Source organism: Rhagoletis pomonella, unplaced genomic scaffold, assembly GCF_013731165.1.
Source record: "Rhagoletis pomonella isolate Grant_MI unplaced genomic scaffold, Rhpom_1.0 Rhpom_scaffold_00013, whole genome shotgun sequence".
NCBI classification, from domain to species: domain Eukaryota; kingdom Metazoa; phylum Arthropoda; class Insecta; order Diptera; family Tephritidae; genus Rhagoletis; species Rhagoletis pomonella.
The window spans coordinates 17,359,299-17,380,482 of record NW_023458567.1 but is presented as its reverse complement, the minus strand read 5'-3'; the positions used below and the strand labels follow the sequence as shown (position 1 = coordinate 17,380,482).

The following is a 21,184-nucleotide window of genomic DNA, read 5'->3' as shown; positions in this document are numbered from 1 at the left end:
GGCATAATTAATAACTTTGCTTTAGCTTCGGTAAGCTTTCGCTGCTATGACATGCCAAAACGAAAGGTATACATAAGTATGTACATTTACCTGTATGAAAGTTTGTGCCCCGCCCGCCTTAATTCGCATTTCTTTTCAATGAATTTCATTAACAAAATTTACTTTGCCGAGACGCATGCACGACGAACTTAACTTCATACAGAAATCTCCTTCGTATGCCGTAGATATGAGAAGTCTTTGACTTAATTCAAACTCGAAACACGTAAATTATTAAAAACAAAGTTTAAGCTGTGATGACCTCACCAGGAAAACTTACGTTGACATATGTATGCTTACCTGAACCTACAAAGTTATGTACATTAGACCGTATCACATTGTAAGCAAGCAAAAGATATTTCACTGTACGCCCCTGAGTCAAATTTTTGCAAGGCAATTTCGACAATAAGATTTTTTTATTAAATAGTTACGGACGTTAGGGTGGTCCGTTAAGGTGACAGGAACTGAGATTTAGTGGGTAAGTACTAGAACGGGTTACTTGAGCTCAATGAACTTTGGAAGTAAAAAAGTTTCTCCTTGAGAGAAAATAATAGATAAATCATACTTTGAGATCCAATTGCCGAAGATATGACGAAAAATGTAAAACGGCGTGGGGGTCGGCAAAAAAAACCAAATTGCCTTCGAACCGAAATACTTCCTCAGAAAGAGTTTAATAATTTTTGGAGAGCCTTAATTTACCAACAATAGGGTGGTTAAAACTGAGATCTGTTGCAAAGTATCACTATAGGTTACTTGAGGTCAGTGAATTTTGGAACATTGTCCCCTCGAGACAATCTTACTTTAAGATCCAAAAAATTATATTTTTTTTAATTGCCTTGCGGTAATAATTCAGACCAAGGGGTGTATCACGTACTTTTTCCGAAACGGTTCACAATGTATGAAACAATTTTTATTAATTTTTTTTCCTCTAATTTTTATAAAAATATGTTTCATACTACAACAAAAATCATAAAAATATAATGTCTAAACCTTGTGTAAAATTCAATAATTTTTCATGCAAATTTTTAATTTTAGAATAATAAAGTGCAAGTTTGAAATCGCAAAAAAATCACAATGATTTCTAACAGACTTCAAACAAAGGAGAAGGTTATCAATTCGTGGGAATTTTTTCTTAACTTTAAACCACGTTAAACGATTTCTTTAATTCTTTAAGGAATAGTCCCACACTAATTTGGTTTAAATCCGATCATTGGATCATAAGGAAATTATCGGTACTCTTTATTTTTATTCGAGTATTGAAGTAGGTTTTGTTTTTGCTTACAAATTACTTGTTGAGTTTTTTTTTTGTGAAGTTATTTCGCATTTTTTCCACACCGAGTATTTTTGAAAGTTTTTTGTTATGAAAAACATGCATGAAAAAATGCCAAAAAGCAACGGTCAGCCCTAGCTACTTCAAACTATAACTTTTTTATACTAAAATTGCGTTGGCTTCAAAACTACGTACTCAAAAAAAAATAAAATAAATTCTTAAACAAATATGATAAAAAGGTTGTAAATTAGCATGGACTTTTATCTATTGAATATTCCTGAGTTTTGCAAAAAGCTTAGAGATTTTATTTTTAGTTTTTTTGATGTAGTATGAACTACATTTTTATAAAAAAATTATCGATAATAAATTGTAATAAAAAAGTTTGTATATATTGCGAAAAATTCACTGTGCCAACACTTTTGTTCGTCAGTGTATGTACATACATATGTATACATTTAATTTTATACGGCTGGCAGCATGTATCGAATAACCCTTCCGTAAATGCATATATCTACATGTATACATACATATGTATATGTAAAGGTATTTACATACAACATTCGCATTCAACCCGATAATAAATATTGGAATTAAGTATTCGAATTCTTATTTGTCTTAATCAATATCTACGAGTATATGAAATGGCAATCATTCTCAAGTGTGCTTGTGCGTGGCAAAGCGCCCAAATGTCCTGCTTTCCGAACATACCGCGTATGTTAAACATTAAGTTATAAGAAGGTTTTTCCCACAGCAGCCCCTTCGAGTGCATTTCTGCCACAAATAAGCTGCTTATAAAACCCTTTTGCTGTGCGAGGGTCTTTCAAAAGTATTGCAATACTAAAAGCATGCCATTGAATAATTGAAAAACTTGGCCTAAACCTTTTGAGATTCCCTAAACTTTTTCGTGGTAGTTTAATTCGGTAATTTCGATAGAATGCTTACGACTATTCCCATACTTAAGTATATATGAGTACGTAAGTATGTACAAGAAGGTATATAAGTTATGCCGCAGAAAAATAATAAAAACAATCAAGGATTTTGTATGTCGATTTCTCCTGCAAATTGTACATTGTTTGCGCAGCTCCTCAATGTATTTGCAAGTTCTTTTTTTATTTGCGTGCTTATCAATAACTACCCAGTAAAAAGTAAGGCATGGTTTCTGCGTGAATAGAATATATATTATAAATAAAAAAATCTCAATATCTTTGCCATTGGTTCTTTGAAAATAAAAACATATTTGGAATTTAGTTTGTAACCTTGCAAGGAACCGTTTTTTTCAACGTGGAAGCAACTCTTGTCCACTTTCTCTGTAATCTCATTATCGAAACGTCTTCAAATTTGAAACTAGTTGCTAGTTGCCCAGAATTATTTATTTTCTTTCCTCGAAATTGCTTCTGCATTAATACCCTTCCATTCTATTGCCTTAAAGGAGTTTTGGGCGTTTCATAAGGCTGTTTTCGTCAATCTGACCTTCAGGGTTTTCCCTCAACTCAGCTTGGTGTTTACGATAAGCGAGTTTCTAACTTGTCCTCCCTAGTTTTGGCAAAGAGAATTCAGGGCGGCGGACATAGCCGAGTCATGTTACCACTCAGAGGCGTCAAGTTTTGATACCTGTTCTAACAATTTTTTCTATGCATAAAATCCGTCGGCTCTCGACAAACCGAGTTCGGTTAGATAAAATGTTTCAGACTTTTTTTTTTAACTTTTCTTATAAAAACTCCATGCTCTTTTCTGATTCCATGAAAAAAATTACCGCCATACTGACCCACTATTTTTCCCTACTGTGTTTATGAATAGTTCGTCTATCTGAAATATTCATGCCGAACTTGACTCGTACATACACATGCAAGTACATAAACATAAAAAAAAACCTAAGGCATATTATTACCAAATTGCATTTTCATGTTTTCAATTGTTTGTCAATTTTCATAATAAATTGCCCATTGACGTGTTAACAACCACAAATTGTTGCTATCGACAATATTTTCCGCATTGACTATTCTAATCTAATGCAATATAGATAAAATAATACTCCAATATTCCAAATAAACATTTACCTAAGTACATACATACATACATGTACATACATGCCGCTCAATGATCAAATCACCCAACTCCACTCAAGTAACTCATTTGCCTATTTTTCCAACCATATCGAATAATCGTTTTGCATTCATTTTGCCATCAATCTAACTCTGACGAGTATGCAAATTATTTACTCGCATTTGTGGAAATTTGCGGTTTGCGGTTTCAGTTCCTCGAAGTCAGTGTCGCTTAACGGTATACGAAATAATATGGGTGTCTCTTAAACGTTTTGCTTTCTTTTAAATTTCAAGCGGCCGGAAAGTGAAGTGCTCGCATAAAATGTCACTTCCTGCAACACCGTTATCGCCATCATTGTCGTCGCCATCATTCTCTGTCACCGGTAAAGCATTGCAATTGCAGTTATCGCGCCCACTACCGCAATTGCCCACACGTAAAATCTACAATCCAGCGTTTTTTTTCAACGAAACATATCAACATGAAATCGCCAATCATTATCGTGACTTTAAGCAAAGATCGCGTATACCGCGTCGCAGGCGGCATACGATTTATGTGCCATACAGGCGTGAGGCCTTTTACGGTGTGGTGTCCGGTGAGCGGCGGCCAGTGTTACCAATAGCTGTGCACGATTTTCCAAGGTATATGGGGCGAAGTGATGTGGTCTAGTTTTTAATTTACATTTTAAAAATTACATTCGAGAGCTTTATAGAGGCCCTTCTTCAAATATAACGAAAACAAAAAAATTATCGATAACACTGAGCGACAGCCAAAACCAGCCCAAACTTTGTTAACATATTCTGAAAGTTCGATGGATTTGCAAAAGTTAGCTTGTATTTTCATTTTATGACCTACTAAAACATGGTTAAAATAAATGTCTGAGCGAAATTAATGGTTTAAACATATATACATATAAAATTTCATGGGAAATATTTTCGTAGAACATTTTAACTCATTTTGGCCCTTTTTGATTCTCCAAGAAACGAGCAAAAGGTAAATTTGGACAGTCGTTAGAGGATTGATATATTTTAGAAAATTATACTAGGGATCTTTTCAGGCATAAACTTCATGCCACCAACGTAAAAGTCTCTATAAAACTAAAAATACAATTTTTTAAATTATTTTTAATTTTTATTCAACAAACTTTGTTTTTGGTGTCGCAATATTGTTTCAAATCAATTTATAGTTATTAGTTTTGAATGGAAAATCTTATAATTTAATAAAAATAAATTTAAGCAACAAATTTGTCATCATGCCAAAAAACCTAAAAAATTTAAAGTATGGGATGATACGTATTAAAAAAGTTCAACGTTAACCAAGGCGGAAAATATTAGTTTTTATATTTTTTTTTCAGCTTTTGACTAGTTTTATGGAAAAAATATTTTACGAGTTCTTTTTATTTGTTTATCAATTCTTAACAGTTTTCCGCAAATATTTGTTTCGGCGTAAAATTAAAGTGAATTATTTTAGTTTTTTTATATCATTTTGTTTATAGATTGAAACTTATAAAATGCAAACTAAATATACAGTTTTTCATCAAATACAAAAAAAATTCTAAGAAGTAAAAATAAAATTGTAGAAAATTAAAGAAAAATCATGCAAACCTAAAGGCTCGTTTTCACTGTATCAAATTCAATGGCATTTGCCGTCATATGAGCGAAAACACATTGTCAAATGAAACTTAAAAACGGTTTATAGATTGATTTAGATCACAATAGGTCTTCAGTCGTGTACATGTGTTCGTAAGTTGGCTATCTGTCGGTTTTTGGCCCATAAAATAATCGGTAAGGTATGGGAAAAGGAGATAAATTTGTGTCAAAATATATTGAAGATTTTTTTTGTCAAAATACGACATAAAGAAAACTAGTCTTACAAACTTTTGGAACTTATGATTAAATTTATAAAACATATATCTAAAATAACAATTAAAAAAAATTGTAATATAATTTTTTCAAATTCTCTCTTACCAATTTTTACCACGTTTTCTGTAAATATTTTTTTACTTCTAAAAAATCTTAAGTATCTGAAAGTTTTGCAACAATTAAAAAAAATTTCGACTAGGTTTTTTTTTACATATAAAATATTTTGATGCAAAAAAGTTTAGCATAACATATTTGAAAAACTCTTAATTATGTATTTAAAATAGTGCTGATTAACATAAAAAGCTAAAAACATTAATTGCGAGTTAAAGTCCCGGTGAAGTCTGATGAGGTGATCCACGAAATAGCAGCTATAACTTCTATCATGTGTAAATTATTTGTTGTTTTCCCACATCATTTTTCATTAGAAACGGCCTCAAGCTTAATAAAATTGTTAATTATTTTATTTGAAGAAATTTAACGAAAAGTTAAAAAAAAACTTGCTCCCTGCTTTAATTCTAATTATAAATCTAATCTTTTTTTTTATTTATTTGAAAAATTTAGCTAAGAGTTTAAGAAAAATAAATTTGTTCTATTTGAAAAAAAAAATTAAATAAAATTTTTTTCCAAAAAGTGTTAAGGCAGTGTCACAGGACTGGTACATTTGTACAGAATTGTACATTTTGGCAGTTACTGAGTAGTGTTGTTTGGAAATTCTTTTTTGAGCTGAACTCAAATTTCTCTGTCACTGCCAAAATGTACAAATTTTACACAAATGTACAACTCGTGTGATCCCTGCTTTAGAAGCATCTTCCATTTCTTTATGGCGTTTTCGGTTCTACAAAAAATATTGCCATTGCAGATTGCCCTTTTCTTAGAATTTGTGCGTAGAGGGCAAAGAGAAGGTAACCTTTTTCGGTAGAAACGAAAACGGCATTAGTTTTCAAAATAAATTTTGTAAAAAAATTATAAATTGACAGACATTTACATTGAGTAAGCATAGAAAAACTAAAAAAAATAAACTTCTCAAACTTTCCCTAATATTCTTATAAGTAGCGTTGGCGCGGGGATATCAGCTCCTTTGGCTGGGGCTGGGTTATTCCGTACGAATGAACGCAAATGCTCACAGCACTGAAAGTATTCGATGTTGTACCTGCTGGCAGGTTGAAGAAGAAAAACTTCAAAAGCGGAAAACATACGGGCAATATGTATGTATTTCCGCAACGATGAACTCCAACATTTTATAAAATCATCAAATGTACTCGTACATAGGGAAAGGAATGTAATTACAGAAATGGTTTGGAAAATAAACCTTTAATCCTTGGAAATTAAGGCTTTATCATATCTACATAAAAAATCTGTTTACCCCCTTTTGACAAACATAATCAAAATAATTTACTCCTACGCTTGACCATAAGCGTTCCCCTAATGGAAACTGTCGAGGTAGGCAAATAAAAAAGCTATTTATTTTAATCAGCCTACTACGGTAGTTTTTCTTTGCGTCAAAATGAGAGAAAAAAATATTCCCCCTCCAACACCTTTGTAAATAGTATATATAATGTTCTGTGAAAAGCATAGTACAAAGCGCAAGGTCACCGAGTGTAATTTACGAATGAACTTTTGCGACAAGAAATTAAAAGAAGCCAAACATGTACTTTAGCGCTTCATTAAAGCATTCACCTAAGAGCTACTTACAGCTAAATACAACGCCTACACACAACAACATTTCGGATGCAGACAAGCCAACGCATAAAGTTTTACAATAGTACCCGCACACTAGTCTAAGTACTTGTGCAGCAAAATCAAAAGCAAAAGCAAAAGAAAAAAATTACAAAATTTTATTCCATCTTTTATGTTTGTAAAGTAGGCGTATGCGTATGTGCGTGAGTCGGGGTGTATGTGTGTGCATGAGTGGGGGAGTGTGGAAAATCCGCAACTAAAAGCCGCATAAGTAAACATAAATGCAAGAACAACAATACATACAAATAGACATTGCTGTAGAGGGCATGCTGAAGATGATTTCAGTTGAATGGAGGAGGGCAGGCAGAATAGGGTGGCTAAAATCGTAAAGAGCCTACCACCTATACACCGTGGTATCATACTCGCCCATATGTATGTATGTATGTATGTATGTACGAGCCTGTTGATTACTTTGTATAGGTGTAACTGTTTTGTACAGTGGATTGTGTTCGAAGAAATATTGATTAATTTTAATTTTCTTGACTGAAATCTTATTTTAGTTAAAAAAATCCAGACATTCTATTTGAGTTTCCCACTACAGGCAAGCCAGGTAATCGGCGGAGCTTTCCCAAGATAACAGCTTGTTTCTAACGGTCATTGACCACTAGCGTCTTGTGATCTTAAAGAAACTGTTAAAAGCTGGCCATCGGTATACCTACCGCGCACTTTGCTGCGAGGATATGGGTGGTCGTATACTATTTCTTGTCACTTTTAAAGTTATCATATTATGCAATATCAGAAATTCAGAGACCTACAGTAAGGTATTTTGGTTAGTCTATGTGTAAATCAGAAGCTTTCTGGGATGCCCATCAGTCAGGCTGGATAATATCAATTTGAGGGCGAGGGAGTAAGTCTTAGTGGTATAAGATCTTGAGGTTTGGCATGTGAATCCGTACATTCTTAACCTAAAGAGACTACTTTGGCCTCAAACCACTCTTTTACTTCTGGATGACATGGTCTGCTAAATATCCAGCTAGAGAAGTACACCTATCGTTTGTACTTCCTACATTCAAAACTTCCTTTGCTTCTAGTGAATTGCATGCAAAATTTCACTACATTAAAACGTTCAATGGTAGCTCTATGCGGATGACCCCAAAGGATCGCGTCGTGCGCCGTTTTTCCATCATCAAATTTTTCACCGCTGTCATCATCTAGTTTTTCACACTGTACTTTTATTATTAGCCAAGTGCTCAACCAAGCATGCATTAAGCGATAATAAATTATTCAAAAAGGCAGCCATAATGGCAAACCACCTGTCAGTTGTGTCAAGCGGCAACAGTGTATGCAACAAACCAACTAACCTGAACTTTCCAACACCTCTAAGAAATCCACAACTCAGTCAGCCGGGCATGGAACAACGCGACTGCTTTGAGCTTAGCATACCGAAAGCATCTGTTCATGTGTATTATATTTCGCTTCTTTTTAGTTACTTTCATTTGCTGCTTTGGCTTTCGCATTCTGTAGATATTTGTGTTTTATCCGCTGTCGACTTTTCTTTAATGCTCCACAACACATTGGACTAATTACAGATTCACTGCCGTTTATACGACACCGCGCGGTCGTCAGACATTGTGTGAGGACGCACCAGCTGACGATACGTACAACGCGACGGTGCAACGCATTCGACAAGCTAACGACTATAAGGAACTAAAAGTGCTGGTCGAACGACAGTTAAGGTGGAGTGCGAACCGCAAGAGTGCCGTGACCAATAAGAGCAGCAGCAACAGAAGAAGGGTTAACTCGACAAAGAGTAGCCAGCGGCAAAAAAGCGCAAAAGGTGAAGGGTTTACTAGCTGCAAAGCGGATAAGTGGGCCACGGTTGGTGAAAGAAAGTGCGAGAACTCATCAAAGTTGCGAACAAATAACAGCGCTGACGTCAATGTAGACATTGCCTATGCTAATGGAAAATGGTACGATTATAATGACGATGATGAAGAAACCGATAGTAATGCAAATGACATTGTAGGGAAAGTTAAAGAAAAGGCAGTACGGCTGACACACTGTAATCAATCGTTGAGGACGAAACAAGCGATATCGAATACACCAAACAGCTTTCGGAACGAAGATACTCAGCGAAAGCCGCGAGAAGTTTTTTGTAGCAGAGCAACTTCAGTCGTAAGTTCATCTAACCGCGGAGTGAGACCACAAATCGACAGCCACAACAAAAGGGAGCACCCGTTAAGCAAAGAGGATGTCGCCTTCCTAAATTCTCCAGCGCAATTTTTACAATTGGCTTGCGATTACTACGAGCAGGGGTTTCTGCGGCACATCAACTACCTCCAAGCTATCGGCAAGCGAAACGCCGCGCGACGCGAACAGCTGAAGCGTGCAACGAAGCGTGCATCTTCACAGCAGACAAGCAACAGTAGCAACGACGAAAACGCATCGGCAGCGACTAGCGCCACCAATACACCGGGGAATACGCCACGCTTGCGTAGCGCTGAGCATTTTTTCCGGCTGACCTATCTGCTGCGACACATCGGGCGCAATCGTAGCTTTAACATCGGCATCAGCGCGAAAAAAGCGCAATCCGCTGTCGAAAACGGCGAAAACAACGACCGTTGGCGTAACAATTCATGCGCGATACGCGTTAAGATCAAACCGAGCGCAACTCAAGCGCCGCGTTACGAAACCACCAACGCAGCTAAACAGTCGACAGCTGTAAAGTGCACGGCGACCACGTTAGATGGTGGTTGTAGCATGAACGATTACCTGAATGCCAATTCGCCAACAACAATTAGTAGTACAACAAATACTGTAGCAACGCGCGCTAATTTCCATGAACTAATTGATCATCTAATGCAATTAGAAATAAGTGACATTGATGAGACATTGCCGAAAATTACATTAACAGATTGTTCGGCCATTGATAACAACGGTGTCGATGAGACAGCAGCAGTAGTAGCGAATACAATTACAAGAGCAACAGCAGCAACAACAACAACAACAACACAGACCAACGATAACGCATTTGCGTTTGAATTTAATACAATTTACAACAATAGCAACAATTTTAGTGCCTACAACGCGCTTCATTCGCAGGTGAATAAGCAGAAGGAACAACAGCAACAAGAAGACCAACAACAGGTGCTTAGTTCAGCGCGTCGCAACGGTTTCACGTTGAGAGAAGCGAAATTTGGTGCTAGTGCATTGCATTCGAGTCTCGAGCTACCCGAGGAAGTCTACTATAGCAGTGAGGCGAGGCCACCGTAAAAGGTGAGAGAGCGAAGTACAGTTGAGTGATGTTGAGAATAGGTGTTTGGCTCTATGTTCTTCCAAAGTTTGTAGTTTATGTCTTACGGTCTACTATATATGCACGGATGTGTATAAGCTAGATAAGGAGAGTGAAAGTGGTGTCTACTTGGAAGATTTAGGCATATGTACATGTAGTTCAGCTTCCGAGCTCAGTCTGATTATTGCACTGTTTTCCTGCCGGAATTTATAGTTTTAATAAAGCTCGAACCATTAGCATAGTGCAGTTATTCCCAAAGTGGTCCTGGTTGGAAACCCAGGGCAAATCGACGGGAGTCTACGTTGGCGCAAAAAAATGGGGTTCAAAAAGTTGTAAGTCCACGAAAATATATCTGGTTTCGATAGTAAAGAACATAAATGTTGACTTGGCTTTACCTATCAATGTACGCAGATAATACTCTGCTCAAAACAATTAAGTGAGTGGGGAGCAGAAAGGGTCCTTAGTTTGAGTAACGTGCCATCAGAGACTGCCGCCTATCTCAACCTGCATATAATCTTACTGTTGAGTCACAAATATTCAGTAGCTCAGGTAGAGAAAAATGCAAAGCACGTAAGCTACTTATCCGCAGATAGACATGAATTGCCTGTAGATTTCGGAGTCAATCATCCGCACAGCGCTAAAATATTTGCAGTTCGTAAAAGGGGCAGCCAAGTTACTTTTCTTCAAGAGGTCAAAGGTTAATTGATCTCCCTTGGCTAAGCACCTTCATCTGCCAACAATAAAATATAAACACTCCCTTATAACAATATTTTCAGAAGGCCTAATTGCCCGTTCGAAGTCGATATCTTCTGTTGCTCAGTCGGGAGCGGTAGGAAATTCTGGTTTTCAAAAATCTTTCGGTCGAAAATTCTGATAGCTGATAGAAATGTATAAAAATTATATTTTTCTATATTATTTACAACCTCCCTCCACTTCAATGCACTTCTTACATTTATTATAAAGGACTTTTAACCCAGTGGAATAGTATTCGGCGTCTTTGTCTTCGAAATGCTCGTCTTTTGCCGCTTTCATTTCGTCTTCACTAGAAAATCTTCGTGCTCGGATAAAAAAGAAGTGTATTTCTAAAATTTTGTATTTAAAAATTCTGTATGGAAAAATCATAAAAAAAGAAATCTCTATGTTTATATGGTATTCCGATTTTGCCATACCGAATTTTGCAATACAGAATTTTACGATACAGAATATGAAAACACAGAATATTACCATGCAAACTTTTGAATGGAATTTTTAATACAGAATTTTTAACCATAACCATTTTGTATCCAACACGTTCAGTCGCGTTATGCTTCTTAAAAAATAACCTTGCCTTCTACTTGCATATAATTACCTTCATATGAATATATCTGCATTTATTGCCACACTCGACTCTACATATATTTATACGAGTATAATAAAATATTAACTATTGTCTTATTCAAAAACATTGGAACATGTTGAGACCTTTTTACCAGGGACCTGGACTTTCATAACATTTATAATAAAAATCGTCAGAAAAAAGTTATTTTTGGACTTTTATTTTATTTGAAAGAAAATAATCGGTCAATCCGCACTTTTATTTTTTTTTTTTAGTTCAGTAAAAACAATTAAGCTTGGTCATATATTTTTTAAGACCGAAATAAAAGTAATTTTTAATAATAAATAAATCGCTTATCCAAATTAAATAAATTTGGTACGAAATGAAAGAGGACTAAAATAGCCTTCAGAAATATTTAAACGACCTAAAAAATAAAAGTTCGGATTTTTCATGTATTTTTGTACATTTTCCCTAAAACTTCGAAAAATAAACATAATGTAGAATTCTTGTCCAGGAGGTCCTGGGATCAAAGGAACACGGATATGTTTATTCTACGACAATATGTTACCCCGGACTTTTATAGCATCGAAAAAATAACTGTTGTTTTCGGTCCCTGCTTTTTACTAAGGTTTTAATCTGAATTGTTATAAGACATTAAATAAATCTTCCAAATTTTTGATGAAAGTTGCGTTGAAAATGCTTGAAACCAAATAGTAAATATTCTAAATTCCGGAAAAAGTAGGAAAAATAATGAAAACCCCTTTATGGAGCAACACTTATTTACTACCGAACTTTGCATTAAAGCTCCAGCTCCAACCAAAACCCATCATTCAATTATTGTTTTTGCTGGGTCCGTGAAATGGCCGTTGACATCTGCTGCCCTTTGAATACTTCTTGGGCCATTTTCTATGAAAAATGCCTTTAATCGCGTTAATAGACATGCCTAAGAATGTAATCAAGCACTTACCTGGCTATTTCAAGACATTCCCAAACTTGAAGTTTATGCCGCTCTCAGACCACTGTGGATGGGAGTTGGTTGCTAACATCTAATTTTGGCCCCATAGTATAAATTTTTGCCATAAAAATTCGTCAAAGCCTTTCCAATTTTTAGACAGTGAACAACTATACTTCCCAAGTTTTCCCCCTCAAAGCAAAAAAAGTACATAACTGTCCAATAGCGGGTTTTCCTTGCCCAATCAAGCTGGTGCATTTAACAGAGCTCCTTGCTAAACTGCGTTAGTCGTAGATAGAAGAGCTAAAATCTAATTTAAATCAATTGTATGCATACTCACGTCAGTTTAATAATTTTTTTAAGCTTTTAATTTTTTGCATAACTAATTACTTTTTCTCAAATTCACATTAATTATTCCTTTTCTTTTTCACCCTCAGCTTTGCCGATAATATTTTTACAAACTCAACTGTCTTGCCACTTCACGCATCAAAAGCACTTTGCAGCATAACAGCAAACAATAAACAATTCGCCACTCGACAAAAAATCTCAACAAGCCCACGACGAAGCATAAGAAGATTTATCGAACTCAAAAGTGCCTTCGTCGTTAACCGCAGTCGCTTAACAATTCGCTGTCGTCCTTTGACATCTTAAGTGTGAGATCAAGTGTGTTGTTCGACGACTGAATAGCTCGCCTCCACTCCATACCACCGACAGATAGCATAGCTGTTGATATTTTATTTGTATTCACTTTCCGTTTTCTTTTTGCGCATTAACGTCGCTGCTCTGTGAACAATGGTTGCAATCGAACATCGTCAAAAGTCATCGACAGCAGCAACAGCAACAGCCACAGCGACATCAGCAACAACAATCAACATAGCCGTACTATCGCCAACATCGTCCGCCTCATCAGCATCGGCTGCTTCGAATACCACTACGACGACCACTTCGAGCATTCAACAACAGCAGCAGCAACAACAACAGCAAGAGCAGCAGCAGCAATCACATAAAAGTCTCGAGGAGAAGAAGCAATTGGTTGAAGAGGTATTGAAATCGAATCCAAAATCACCCATACAAAAGCAGTTAAGCAAAACAGATAAAATGTCACAGCTGGAATCACCCGCCGATACAAAAAATGCGGAGAAGCAACAGCAAAACAAGGATGGCGGTGCAGTCTCGAAGAGTGCGGTTAGTCAGCGTAATGTCGATATAAAAATTTCCAAAAAATCGAATTTGGATGCAGCTACCAAGGAGCTTACGAAAAAGGTACTCAAGCTGGATTTGACGGGGAAGGATTTGGATGAGTTCTCCATTAAATCGCCCAAATCGCCAATAGGTGAGTAAGAAGTATACGCACATACATATACTAAGGCTTTCCCGAAAATTGTGAATTATATAATTTTAACGAACTCGGAGCAGTTTTTACGTATGTACCTATGCTGATCTTAGCCTTTGCGGGCTAGGTTGACATTGTTCTTATTATGTTGGTCAGATCACGATGAGGGGCTCCGTTTGATACTATTTGGTTGCAACACTTATCCGTTGCGGTATTGAGCTCAAAATGTGGCCTTGTGTTGAAAAAACTAAAGCTTGTTACTTGAGCATTGGATGGACGTGACCTGGTGATTACTTGGCAAGATACATCTGATTACTCAAGTTGCATAAACTTGGCTAAGTAGGCATGATTTACTCTTAGACATTATATAAAGGTGAATGTGTAAGAGAAGGTTTTGACAGAGGCAGAGAGAGCTAAGCTCCCAGATTCCATTGGTGTTTTATCTCAGAGCATAAACCCAAATCAGTAGTCTTTGAGTGAAAATTGAAGATAGAGCCTGGGAGTAAAGCAACCTGGAGTACTACCTCTATGGACGAAAATTTTAGGGCTAGCTCGATGCAATGGTATACAGTTGGCTCCTAAACTCCTCACGGCTTTGATACAGGCTGAAGCTATCGGGGCCCATGGGAGCATACCCGAGCATTTTTCAGGCGGAGGTCTATTCCAATAATCTGTGTGCAGAGATTTCGAATATTAAGTTATAAGGCAGGAGGCACTGAACGCCCTCTCGTCATTCGCGCTCAAATCCTCCTAGGTCCTTGAGTGCATGGACAAGCTTAACGCCATGGCGAAGCACAACATCATCCATCTAATTTGGGTACCAGTAGCATACATAGGGGTTGAGCGCAACGAGGAAGCGGACCGTCTAGCTAGGACGGTGGCCACCTCGTCTCCGATAGGGACTTTTTTTGCGATCAGACCTAGCAGAATCAAGGAAGAACTCAGAAAGAAGGGAAACAAACTCAGAGAACAATATAGGTGTACGTCAGGCTAAAAGCGTACTTGCAAGGCTACAACCTTACAAGCCATAGGGCAATTTAAACCTTCCCACAGAGGGGTTAAAGATATTTATTGGTATTCTGACCTGCAAAAGCTGGTGATCTGGTCGAATGATCTATGTCGCTTCACGAGTGCGAAACGGTGGCAAGAAAACGGCAAAGGTACCTAGGCTAACTATGGCCATGTGTTCCATCCATACAATCGTTAACAGTTGGAGATATCCTAAAGTTTCTTTGATCTCCATTATTGTATGAGGTACTGTAGATGGTAGAGGACATAAAAGACTTCTTGGTCGTAGGGCAAACCTTTATTTCATCTATCTGTGTATCTATATGTATGCCGACAACTTGAGCGCTAAACTCCACGCCAGACAAAGCCCTGGAAACGTGACCACTCGAGCTACCAAGTGAGCTGCGGAGCCAACATGGTAGCAGGCCAAGTCTATCCCAGGCTCAATACCAACGAACCATCAGTTCGATCAAAATCTGCGAGCTAGAATGCTTTATTAGACAGAGTAACTGATACTCTTCGAGGTAAACGATCTGAACCAACGTTGAGCTAATAAAAGGCTATCGCAACGGTACTCTTTAAATAGGTGTAAGTGTACCTGAAAGCGGTAGCTGAATGAGTGTAGTCACCATAGACTCACTTAGTCTATACCATAACTGATCCCTAGTGTTGATAAGAGAGTATTTGGTGCCTTAGGCCTTGGATCCTAGGTGTAGAGCAATGTTGCACCAAGATTTTGTGGATTTCTAAACTACTTATAAATGTAGGAACACAGAGCCAAAGTAGCTTAACATTATTTTTCTCTAAATGGTAAGCATGCTTCACTTTACATCAGTTCTAGTTTCACCAGCGTAAGATGGTGCTAAACAGTGTCCTGGCACCCAAACATAAGTCTAAAGTCTACCCTTTTCAGAGTTAATAGTTGATACTTTCGGAGTGCAATGGGGTATAGTCATTGCGCTGGGTATGCAGTTACAGTTGCATGGCTATACTCAATCCCGACTCTTGCGTCCTCGTTCGCGCACTCTGGGCAACGTGAGCAACCCATGTGCGAGATGCGGTAACCAATCCGAGTGGAGCCTTGGGTCACGGCAGAAAGAGAGGGAGCTTCGGTGGGGCCACTCTGACTTATTCGGTTTAAGGGCTCACTGAAGTCTGCAGCGTCTGTTCACCAGTAGGTGCGGCTGCAAGCGGGTGTCTGCTTGGAGCAAGCGGCTCGCTATATAAACGTGTATTTGGTTGCGAAACCACCCCCGTCCCAGCAATGGGTTGTGCGCTGGGCTTGGGACCCGCCACGTAAAAACCACTTCCAGTGAAGAAGCAAGGCAAAGCCTCGGATGAGACCCCCCCTTATGATGACGACCACGGCAAATGTTTAAAGGACTACGATTTGAGGGCATGCACCTGGAATGTCCGGACCCTTAATGGGGAAGGTGCCTCTGCCCGGCTGGTTGATGTCCTCGTAAGGACAAAAGCTGACATCACCGCCATCCAAGAAATGCGTTGGACGGGGCAAGGCAAACAATGTCTGGGGCCTTGCGACGTCTACTACAGCTGCCATGTAAAGGAGCGCAAATTCGGAGTTGGATTTGTGGTGGGAGAGAGACTCCGTCGCCGAGTACTGTCGTTCACCCCGGTGGACGAGCGTCTAGCCACAATCCGCATCAAAGCGAGATTCTTCAACATCTCGCTCATCTGCGCCCATGCCCCGACGGAAGAGAAGGATGAGGCATCCAAGGATCTCTTCTATGAGCGCTTGGAGCGCACGTACGAGCGCTGCCCCCGTCATGATATCAAAATCGTGCTTGGCGACTTCAATGCCAGGGTGGGCAAAGAAGGGATCTTTGGAACCACCGTCGGAAAATTCAGCCTCCACGACGAAACGTCCGACAACGGATTGAGGCTGATCGACTTCGCCGGGGCCCGAAACATGGTAGTATGCAGTACTAGGTTCAAGCATAAAAAGATCCATCAAGCTACCTGGCTGTCTCCGGATCGAAAAACGAGAAACCAAATCGATCATGTTGTGATAGACGGAAGGCACGCTTCCAGTGTTTTAGACGTACGCACACTCCGAGGCCCAAACATCGACTCGGACCACTATCTTGTTGCAGCCAAGATACGCACCCGCCTCTGTGCAGCAAAAAATGTGCGCCCAAATATGCAAGGAAAGCTTAACGTCGAAAAGCTGCAATCACAACAGACAGCCAGCGCTTTCGCTACTCGACTCTCACACCTGCTCTCAGAGAGCACTCTTCAACAAACCGACATATGCGAGCAGTGGAACCACATTTCCCGCTCATTAAGTACCGCCGCCGAAGAAGTAGTCGGATTTCAGCGAGCCCGAAAGAACAACTGGTACGATGAGGAGTGTCAGGAAGCTGCAGAGAAAAAAGATGCCGCCTACAGGGCCACGCTGCGATCGGGCGCAACGCGCGCTATGTGGGACCGCTATAGGGATCTGAAGAGGGAAGCGAGACGTATATGCCGCAACAAGAAGAGAGAGGCAGAAATACGTGAGTGCGAAGAGCTTGAAATGCTGGCCGACAGGAGGAATGCCCGAAAATTTTACCAGAGAGTTAGGCGACTTACGGAAGGTTTAAAGACCGGGGCGCACTCCTGTAAGAACAATAATGGCGACCTAGTAACTGATGTCCAGAGCGTACTTAAATTATGGAGGGAACACTTTTCCGCCCTACTAAATGGTAGCAGCACGGAAAGTTGTGGAGAAGAAGAACCCGAGCCTACAGTCGATGATGACGGAGTCGACGTTCCACCGCCTGACTATGACGAGGTACGTATAGCAATAACGCGGCTGAAAAACAACAAAGCCGCTGGAGCTGACAGCCTGCCAGCTGAGCTATTCAAGTACGGCGGCGAGGAGTTGATAAGGTGCATGCATCAACTCTTGTGCAGAATATGGTCAGATGAACGCATGCCCGACGACTGGAATTTAAGTGTGCTCTGCCCAATCCACAAGAAAGGTGACCCCGCCATTCGCGCCAACTACCGCGGGATCAGCCTTCTAAGCATAGGTTACAAGGTCTTATCGAGCGTATTGTGTGAAAGACTGAAGCCCACCGTCAATGAACTGATTGGGCCTTATCAGTGTGGCTTTAGACCTGGCAAATCCACCATAGACCAGGTATTCACAATACGCCAAATCTTGGAAAAGACCCGCGAGAAAAGAATCGACACTCACCACCTATTTGTCGACTTTAAAGCCGCTTTTGACAGCACTAAAAGGAGTTGCCTATACGCCGCTATGTCTGAATTTGGCATCCCCTCAAAACTCATACGGCTGTGTAAAATGACGTTGAGCAATACCACCAGCTCCGTCAGAATTGGAAAAGACCTCTCCGAGCCGTTCGCCACAAAACGGGGTTTCAGACAGGGCGACTCCCTTTCATGTGACTTCTTTAATCTGATGTTGGAGAAGATAATAAGAGCTGCAGAACTGAACCGCTCAGGAACAATTTACTACAAGAGCGTGCAATTGCTGGCTTATGCCGATGACATCGACATCATCGGTAACAAAAACCGCGAAGTCTGTTCTGCCTTTTCCAAGTTGGATAGGGAAGCAAAGCGCATGGGTCTGGTGGTAAACGAGGACAAGACGAAGTATCTCCTGTCATCAAACAAACAGTCAGCACATTCGCGCCTTGGCTCCCACGTTACTGTTGACAGTTACAATTTCGAGAAAGTAGAGAATTTCGTTTACTTGGGAACCAGCATTAACACCGATAATAATGTCAGCATTGAAATCCAACGTAGAATCACTCTTGCCAACAAGTGCTACTTTGGACTGAGTAGGCAATTCAGGAGTAAAGTCCTCTCTCGACGTACGAAAACCACGCTCTATAAGTCACTCATCATGCCCGTGCTGGTATATGGCGCAGAAGCATGGACAATGACAACATCCGATGAGGCGGCTCTTGGGGTGTTTGAGAGAAAGATTTTGCGGAAGATTTACGGTCCTTTACGCGTTGGCGACGGCGAGTACCGCAGACGATGGAACGATGAGCTGTATGAGCTTTACAACGATATGGACATAGTGCAGCGAATTAAAATACAGCGGCTCCGCTGGCTTGGTCATGTCGTTCGAATGGACACCGACGCTCCAGCTCTGAAAGTATTCAACTCGGAACCCGCTGGTGGTAGCAGAGGAAGAGGGAGACCCCCACTGCGATGGAAAGATCAGGTGGAGAAGGACTTGGCTTCACTTGGCGTTTCCAATTGGCGTCAGTTGGCACAGAGGAGAAACGACTGGCGTGCTTTGCTGAACTCGGCCAAAATCGCTTAGGCGGTTACAGCGCCAAAAAAGAAGAAGAAGAAGAAGTTGATACTTTCTGCAAGGTATTAGCCTACAACGTCACTATGCTATCGGCAGTGCCCCGGGCCTTCCATTGCCTTCAATTCTTTGCCGAGAAGATACTAAGTAGATGTGTTTATTAACGCAATATTCATCCAAATTGGGTCGGCTTTATCGCACACAAAGTAAGCGTTTATTGCTTTGTTGACACCCTGACAATAAAAGTTGATATTCAAATTAGAGTTGAAAGTGAGGAAGTCACTCGGAAACTTAACAGGTGTAATTTCTGCGTTGATTTCTTGTTTAGAAATTCTACTGTAATCTAAGGCCTTCTACGACTGCTGAAAATCAAAATACACATAATAATAGCACAGTGTCTATCTACCCTTTCGTCACTTTAAATCCATTCCTATATCCCCTTTAGATTAGTATCACTTGTGTCACTTTCTAGAAATTTATCTCATGTACCGAACATACAATACTTGCATTTGATCATCCGCGGTCATAATTGCCCTCCTATCTTTATTCTAAGCGCCGTTTCCTGAGTTCTTTGCGCCACGATTATATCGATATAGTGCGAGAGACATCTCCTGTTACCCTTAGTCTAACGTGACTTTTTAACTTAATTCTTAGCTCTAGGATAGTTACGATCTTAAGAAAAAATTGTATGGATAAGCGACAAGAGTTTTCCTTCATTTTTGACCAAGTCGTAAATCTGTTTAAGTGAACCAGTCAAGTATTGCCTAGTGGCCTATTTTAGGAAGTCGAAAAAAGTTCTGGTAAGGAAACTTGTAGGATCAGTAGACACAGCTGATTTGGTTGGTTGGATGTACATAGTTGTTTCACTTCTTGTGGACAATGTTATTTCAATCCACCGCATCTTACGTGGCGACTTTTGTAGCGACTGTACATATCGCAAGTCCCAGAAGCATGATTTCCTCACGCCTAAAGACCGGCGATAGTTGTTGCAACTTTTCTAACAACCTTACTGTACTTGCTCTGCCATAGCCAGCCAAAGCTCGCGGTCTATCTTACAACTGTGGATCTTTGCGCGTCTCTTGCTTGAGGAAGTGCAAATGTATTTCTGTTTATATTGTTCGGGGAGGGTATGCAGGTACCACGGTTACAGATGCATCTAAACAGGTAGAACCCAGCCAAGGGAGATGGACACTGACTGAGTCATCGAACGTAGTTCCAACTTGCAGAATTATTAAAGATGAGTTTCGCAGAATAGAAAATAGTATGCATTTTGTACTTGGGGAATAGGAGTGTTAATTTGGCGTAGAGTTTTAGGAACGATCAAAAGAAAAGATAAAATCCTAAGCACTTTACACATCTGATATCCGCCTAAGAGATTTCCTTAGTGGTTCTATCTTTTATAATGCCGTATCTGACGTTCACAACCTTAGCCTGGCGAAGTCAAGTAAGCTTATAAGAAAATGTGGAGCGGATCTAAACTCATCAACCAACATACAGCTGCAGCAATAAGGCTTGAAGTAATTTTATGTTTTACTACTTGTGTACCCAACGGGATATGCCCGTTCAAGTCTACTGTCAGGATCTGTGGTTAGATCTGAGGCAAGATCAGTTCTAACCGTGTGGGGTATTATTGGCCAGTACCCGATCAAAGCTTTTGTGTGTGTGGAGGATTGCTACTTAGCTAGATTTAAAAAAGTCTCTTTCTCTCCCGACCTTGCAACTTGTCAGTTCACAGAAACGTTTAGCAAAATATTTTCTAGCTCTTAAGTACTGTGCTGCCTCTTGAGCTACTAATGCCTAACTAACTATAATTCTTTAATTTCCTTTCAGCGCGTTTACCGCATCAAACATCGCTTACCTCGTCGGTCGATGTGGAGGATCGCAAAACGTTACGTGAGGCCTTATACCAGGGTATATTTCATCGACATCGAAGAACCATTTTCGCTGTGGGCAGCTTCTTGCGTATGCTACGCAGCCGCAATTCACAATACAATACCATACGTAGCTCGTCGGAGGGTGAGGATGTGGATGAAGTTAGATAAGACGATGTTTTGTAGATGAGGCAAACCACAGAAACAAGTATATACATGTAGATAAACATATGTATG

General features: G+C 39.6%; 1 protein-coding gene across 7 annotated transcripts in view; it reads left to right on the top strand.

Moving 5' to 3' along the window:
* Positions 1–21,184, top strand: part of LOC118748895 (tetraspanin-2A) — a 166,927-nt gene that overhangs the window by 120,144 nt on the left and 25,599 nt on the right. For 4 of the 7 annotated variants that reach the window (XM_036483627.1, XM_036483626.1, XM_036483625.1 and 1 more), the window contains 2 exons: positions 12,882–13,777; positions 20,907–21,163. The exons of 1 other annotated variant lie outside the window; for it this stretch is intronic. In XM_036483627.1, the coding sequence (XP_036339520.1) occupies positions 13,237–13,777; positions 20,907–21,118 (753 nt within the window). In that variant the 5' untranslated portion in view covers positions 12,882–13,236 and the 3' untranslated portion in view covers positions 21,119–21,163. Of the gene's footprint in view, positions 1–8,777; positions 8,856–8,911; positions 10,162–12,881; positions 13,778–20,906; positions 21,164–21,184 lie in introns of those variants that run through there. 2 more of the 7 variants (XM_036483623.1, XM_036483634.1) reach the window with 2 other exon arrangements.